This window comes from Daktulosphaira vitifoliae, unplaced genomic scaffold (assembly GCF_025091365.1).
Source record: "Daktulosphaira vitifoliae isolate Bord-2020 unplaced genomic scaffold, ASM2509136v1 Scaffold_4, whole genome shotgun sequence".
NCBI classification, from domain to species: Eukaryota; Metazoa; Arthropoda; class Insecta; order Hemiptera; family Phylloxeridae; genus Daktulosphaira; species Daktulosphaira vitifoliae.
The window spans coordinates 40,600,249-40,607,800 of record NW_026099575.1 but is presented as its reverse complement, the minus strand read 5'-3'; the positions used below and the strand labels follow the sequence as shown (position 1 = coordinate 40,607,800).

Sequence of the window (7,552 nt, the reverse complement as noted above, 5' to 3'; positions counted from 1 at the left end):
TGCTTCCTGTCAAATTTTGAAAAATTAATTGTAGATAAGTTATTTTGTCCGTTGAAAAAAACCCACACGCATAATTTTTTTTTACAAATAAATAAATCATGATAAATGAAACTTATTTTTATTTTTGGCAGTTTAAGAATTATGATTTTGTAAATAAGGCCATTTTTAAAATGTAACAAGATTCGATTTAAAAGAAATTTTTTAGAGACAATATTAATTTATGACAAAAATTGAAATCCAATCGAAATTTAACACGCATTTAGTTGAAATGGCGTGTTGTTGAAGTAGTAAAATACTTTATACATTTATTAGAAATCCGTTTCAATGATATTAACACAACGGTAAACAATTTTAAAAATTAAAAGTGTATCTTTCAGAACCAAGTAAAATAATTCTATGATTACGTATTTCAGTATAGTTGAAATTTTACACAAAGATAAGTAACGTGAAACAAATAGAATACGTACTAAAATATTTAAGTACGTGATTAAATACTCGTATAGAAGTATTATAGGACCTTTCATATGCGGATCATGTTGTATTTTTAAATCATTTAACACGTTATCACTGTAAATAAAACGAAACAATTTTATATGAGCCTAATCAATATGATGCGCATTGCAAGCAATATTAAATATTAAAATCAAACCCACTTTTCAATGAACCTTAACCTGAGTATTAACTTCGATTATGGTCAGACTAGTGCTCTACTATCACAACAGTCTCTGACGGTCTTTTCCGTTGATAGGTAACAATTGTGTACACACACAACGTGTTTACACTTAAGATCGATATAGTTAGCCTTTAGACAGAAATTTCTGATTTTTCGGTTAAATTTGTCTATAAACACAATCTCTTATGTGTAAAATTGTGGTGTCGCATACAAATCATTAAAATGAAATAGTGCACATTTTTAAAACGTATAGGTAAGTTCTAATTTTACAATAAAAATAACAATAATAATTAATAATTGTGACTTAAAGATGTTAGAAAATACTGAACTATAATAGTATAGTAATAGTATATAGTATTCATTCTTTTAAATAATTACATTTTATTTTTCTTAATAAATAGATTTTTAAGGTAATTGCTTAAATTAAATGTCTCTTAGTATATATAAACTTAATAATAATTATTAACATAATAATAGAAGTGATATTTACAGTAATTTGTAGCCATACAAGTAGTACTTGTATTTTTAAAAATTCATTATAAATGATTGTCTTGCAATATTTTAATGCCAGTTTAACATTATTTTTTATTTTTACCTTTTGCTTAAATTACTTTGTCAAATATTAACCCCATGATTTTCTATTGCTTTTCGTTTAAAATATTGTTTTTTTTCTTTTCCGCCGATTACCTTACCATACATATTTGTTTCTTGCTAATCATTTTTTTTTTTTAATATTTTTAGCTAATTTATGTAAAAATAATAATAATGAAAGAATATTTTAACGAGAATCCACATTTCTATAAAAAAATCGAAAGAATCGTCTAACACTTTTATTTGATTTTTAATTTTATAATTATAATGTAAACTAAATTATATTAAGTTAACTCATAGCACGTACTTACAATTGATGCTATAAAGATAAAATAAACTATATAGATCTGTCAGCGTATTGATTTACCGCATTTATTAAACAAAATCATTGATATAAAGTGCAAAATATTTGACTAAAATTTGTAAAAAATAATATCCTTATTGAAATATACTATATAATAAAATTCAACAAAGGAATAGTAAAAAATATATTAATATTTATGAAAATAAATATTGAAATCTGTTATAATTGTTAGCGTGTTGTTTCTTTTTTATCGTGTTTATTGTTTGGATTAAATACAATTATAGATAACATTGGATTTCTTTGTACTTCATATCGATAAGTTACAATGGATACTGGCCCATATCAAAATATTCACTCATGATAAGACATGATTCAGTTGTTAATAAAAAAACATTCCGTAGTAAACACCACTGACTTGTCGCATTAAGATATCTTCCACAAGAAATTCTCTGATGAGGTTTAAGAATTCGTTTTATCCGACACATCCCCTCGGCATGTTCATATTCGGTGGTTGAATACTTATTGTTGTATCAGTTAAGGGTATATCACAGTCACCTTAAACGGGGAGAACAACCTTCGATCAGCTATATGATAAAACAAACGAGTTAGAAAACCTTTGTTCCTCCACATACCAATACACACATAATCAAATTCACCCAAAATCTAATAATAAAATATTGACACTAGTTGGAAGTATTGTAAAATTTTCATAGGTATCTCTGAGATTGTCGCAGATTAATGATGCCCAGGCAAAGTATTTGAAAAGTTTATAAATTATATTATTTACAAACCAAGTGCACCCTCAAATTAGGGTCTTAGATATTTTAGACATTTTCATATAATAATCAAGTAAAACTATATAGAATTTCAATAACTAAATAATTATCACGAATAAAGTGTATTTGAATGAACAAATCTTATTAAAATTAGGGCAGTACTAGTGGAAGTTTTTAAATGAAAATAAATTAGGGAAAGTTGATGTTTTTCGTTGCTGAAAAAAGTACCCTAATAATTATCCAGTTGCACCACACCTTCAGGGAGTCATCAGGTCGATTACCCCTTTTAAATATTTTTACACTCCATATTATTTTTATTTCTTGGTAGACCAAATTTAACTTTTATTAAACTTTCTTAAAATAATACATATTAATTAATGAGATTTTTACCAATTAGTCTCGATATATTTCTATCATGTTTCAAGTTATTATGATGAATAATTTGTTTAAGAGATACAAATAAATCTTATGGGTTTTAATTTACCACGCATTCTCCTGATTTTAACTTTAATATTAATGAGGCTTGAAGCAGCTGTGAAACACTAATAATTCACAATTTTATAAAATATTTCAGAATTAAATCGTTAATTTAATATAATATTGTATATTTTGAGATGTAGTAACCGAAACAAGACAATTTTTTATAAACATGCACACCATCTTTAATAAACAGCCTAGATATTATCTACAGTCTTATGATGTGCTCGATCTATTATTATAATACAGTACCAGTATTAGATAACAGTTAGATTACTAGTATCTATATCGTTTGGATATATTACCAAAGAACAGCGTTGATGCTTATTGTCATTTTTCGTTGTCGTTAAAAAATGTATATGAATATTATGTTAAATATTTGGTTAAAAAATGTTTAATTTATATCACCATAAGACTTTTATTTTGTACACTTCACTCAAAATTTGAGAATTGTTTATGGAAAAGGAGCAATTAGATAATGGTTGGGCGACGTTATACCCATCTCCTATGAAATAATAAGGACTCTTGAATTATAACCGCAGATTTTATTTTGTGTAAAAAATAATTAGAAGCAAATAATTTCATTAAATGTAATTATAATAGGTCTTTTAATACCAAACATGACTACTACGGCAAACTAAATTATTTATCTAATTAACAAAACATTCGTTTGGAAAATATAACCATTATTGTGATAGACCTAACAATATTATTTGGCAAAATTGAAACATAATTTAAGTATATTTTTTCATTACATTCTATTATATAAATTACATTATGTACGATAGAATTTCACGTGTATTTAATAAATCATATAATTTTTAAATTTTTATAATCTTTGTTTTTCCACTTACACATAACCAATTTTTCTTTTTAATGCTTTGTATACTAAGAACTTATCATCTTAATGAATACTTAAAACTAACTGTCGAAATCTATTCAATTGAGTTACATATGTGGATGAAAAATATACACTTACTAACTACAACTTATAAATACGACAATAAATTAAAAAATAAATCCGTCAAACTGGTTTATTATCAGTCAAACAAAAATCGTAGTGTAACAATAAGCTTGCTGTCATCATTATATTTCACTCTGTCATTTAGCTGAAAGGTGTTAGTATAGTTTTTATTCTATCGAATAAGCTAAGAAAATAATAATTTAAATGTAGTTAGAAAATACTAGAAAATTACTTTTTAACTTTGTAATTAATGATTTAATTCAATTATTCATTAGCCAAGTGATTAGCTTTCGATTAACTTATATTTAATGATAGCATTAAGAATAGCAGACGTGTTAAACGAGAGACGTGCTCTTATAGTATACTATCATAGTAACTGCCATAGTAAGTATTATTGAATTAACTTGACTTTTTCATTTTAATAAAACGTAAAACTGAACTGCTGTTGATTGAGATATTTATATTAAATAAAATAAATATTATGTATTTATAAAATAAAATATTATAATATTTCTCAATGTAATATATAGTTAAAAATATTATAATATCTAAATTCATAATAACACATTATGTTAAGCTTTACAGTGACCATCATAAAATGATACTACGTAGTTCATATAAAATCAACCAAACAAAAAAAAAACTGTTTTTACAGTTAATATTAGTTAAATTAACATAATGGCGTCATCTGATAATTTAACGCAAATTCTCATAGAAGAGAGCTCTAATTTATTGTTTATTAAAAATATAATAATCAATAAAAAAATCCTTTGTTTTTGATTACTAGTTTTTCATGTTTTCGAAAAAGTGCTTTTTAAATTACAGTGATCACCGACCATTGAGTCGGTTTGTATATCCAATAACTTGTTTTATTTTTTTTTAAATTGTTAAATAAAAATGAAATATATTATAAAAACTATGTATTATTTGTTCTATAATATAAATTAAACTACTGTCAAAAAGAAATTTTTTAAATACTTAATTTTTTCACCTCTTTAACTACCCATAAGCACTTATAAGAATATGTTTTGTATGAGAATACAATATGATAAATTTTAAATGTGTTTTACAATGTTAATTAAATGGTATAATCTTTTATAATATTCAATAATAATAATAAATATATTATCATTAGTATTCTGTATTTAGTATATTTGACATAGTTACATGACTATAAGTTATTTTTCAGTAAAACCATTTTAATTAAATAATTTAAAATGTTGCATTTAATATAAGTATAATACCTTTCGGTAAAATATAATAAAAATAAATAAAAAATAGGTTTAAATATTGAATACCAGTCTATTATAAATAATAAAACGTTTGCAGCTATTACATTTTTTTAATTAATAGATGCATTCAAATGTATAGTTCTAAGTGAGTGTAAAGTCCAAAATAATTTTTTTGTAAACATTCAAACAAATAATTGTATTATTTCTAGTATTTAATAGTTTAAAATGATGAAATCTTCTATATCCTTCATTAATGATCTTATAAATTATTAAAAATGCAAAATAAGTTTTTCACATTAATTTTTTAATTATAATCAATTTGTACACATTATCGCACTATTTTTCAACATTTCGTTACATATTTTTATTATTAGATTGGGAACTTTAATAGAATTTTTCTTTTATAACATTACTATAACATATTCAAAATATTTTTATAATTTTATCTTTTAAAATAAAATTTTAAATCACTATAATGATATAATAAGCTAAAAATCTGCGGTCATAAAATCTCTCTAAAAGTAGTTACCAGCTATGGCCTTTAAAATTAATTTAAATTAATATACCAGAATAATTTGTTGCATATTAACACCTATCTATGTGTATAATCATAGAAGCTACATTGAATTTAGAAATATTAGTTTTTTTTTCCAGTTCAATCAAGTTTTTTCACTTTGTATTTTAATTATTTTTTTGTAAAGTTTTGCTAATAATGAACTATGAAGTTCTAAAAATGTCTAACAACTTGAAGATAACGATTAATATACTACAGCGAAAACTCGGTGTACAGTTTATTTACTTTTCATTAAACAATATTAATATATTTTGTTTAGGTAATTGTTTTAGTATATATAATATTTTTTATTAATATAAAATATTCTATATTAAAATAAATGAAATGTTTTTTATTCATTTAGAAATCGGCTGTGTGCCGGCGTTGATGGACAACAGTGACGACGAAACTTGCTCCACAAATAGCACAGTCGAGGCTTATGAAGAAGATGGAGCAGATGGCTGTTGTAACAGGAATCCGGACATTTTGGATTTACTCGATCCCCGTCGTCTGTCTGATCTATTGGACCCGTCCCATTTAGTGGCCGTTTTGGACGGCTGCCTCAAAACGGACTACGTTCGAGGCTGTGTAGTAGAAACTTGGGACACTGGACTCAGTGAACACTTAGAAGCTATCGCACATCTCGTATTATACCAGACTTCTGAACACACTGTAAGTCAAATGGTGTGCGATCAACTCACTGAACTATCTGCAGCTTTGAGGCCTACCGATAAGAAGCATCCAGCCTGTGTGGACGCAGGCCGCGTATATGGTACTCTGAAGTCAGCAGCTCGTTCCCTTTTGTCAACTCATGTCGACCTGTGCTGCCGGCAGAATATGTGTCGTGCTGTGGGTCTGGCTGTGGTAGCACTTCGTTCAAGCACTAGGCCAGTGTTTTCTGTAGAAAACTTTTTAGTGGAAATTAATAGCGCCGCTAACTTTGCCAACCTTTACTGCACTTCTTACGCTAAACGTATTTGCGCAGTACTCAAAGAAATTTACGACGTAGTTATGGCAGGCGATTATCATCCTACCAATGTAGTGGTACAAATGGCTGTTATGGAAAAAAGTATCAAGGCAGCGTTGGAAACGCTTGCAGATAATCGTGCGACATCTGCTCAAAAGATAACTGTGCAAAAATCTCTTCTTGACGAACTCGACAACATCTGTACCACGATACGCATGAAAAACTATGGTTCTTTAGACTCGCCAATCACTCAGATGGAACTGATGGATCATCCTCCTGTCCGTTCCGTTTACTTCACCATGAGCCCCTGGAGATCACCGATTACCATGTACCATCAAAAGTCCGGGGCCAGTATCGACCAACTCATCAAAAACGGCATTCGACTGATTGAGATTCTAGTGACGGAAATATTCAAACCTTGTTTGAGCAAACGACATCGCCGCTGGAGTAAATAACGCTGACAGCAAAATTATTATTGTTTTGTACATAATTTTTATTGTTATTTTATAATTAACTATAAAGTATATGTTATTATACTTGATACATTTTTACTCAATAACGTTCTCTTTTCTATAACTGTACTATGGTGAAATGTTTTTTATATTTATCGTATAAGTCTACATTGTATTGTGACTTTATTATTTTTATTAAATATTTATTATAATTGCTTTCAATATTTTTAATTTTACTGAACACTAAAGAGCAGTGTTTCACAATATTGATAAAAAGATATCAAAATAATTATATATTAGTAGTATAACACCTGATATTAGCAATTATGACTTATTATAACTTCAAATATTTCGATTTTTTTTTTTTTTGTTAATTTATCATAAAAAAACAATTCCAATATGTGAGGATTATTTTATATTATTTTCTATAATACATTAAATAAATTTTATTTATTTATTTATTTTGAAACTACAAGGATAAGTAAAATGAAAACCTTCGGTTATATAGTAAAAAACTAATACATCTGTAACAAATAAAATAGTTCATGTTTGAAACCTTCCTT

General features: G+C 26.4%; 1 protein-coding gene across 2 annotated transcripts; it reads left to right on the top strand.

Moving 5' to 3' along the window:
- The first annotated feature begins 692 nt into the window (after positions 1-692).
- LOC126906308 (uncharacterized) lies at positions 693-7,211 on the top strand. Of its 2 annotated transcripts, none has more exons than XM_050686846.1 (2): positions 693-926; positions 5,935-7,211. In XM_050686846.1, exon 2 carries the CDS (start codon positions 5,958-5,960, stop codon positions 6,990-6,992), a length of 1,035 nt encoding a protein of 344 aa, XP_050542803.1. In that variant the 5' UTR covers positions 693-926; positions 5,935-5,957; the 3' UTR covers positions 6,993-7,211. The 2 variants fall into 2 exon arrangements, with proteins under 2 accessions (XP_050542803.1, XP_050542802.1); XM_050686845.1 differs by lacking the exon at positions 693-926 and adding an exon at positions 3,757-4,169.
- Positions 7,212-7,552: the final 341 nt, after the last annotated feature.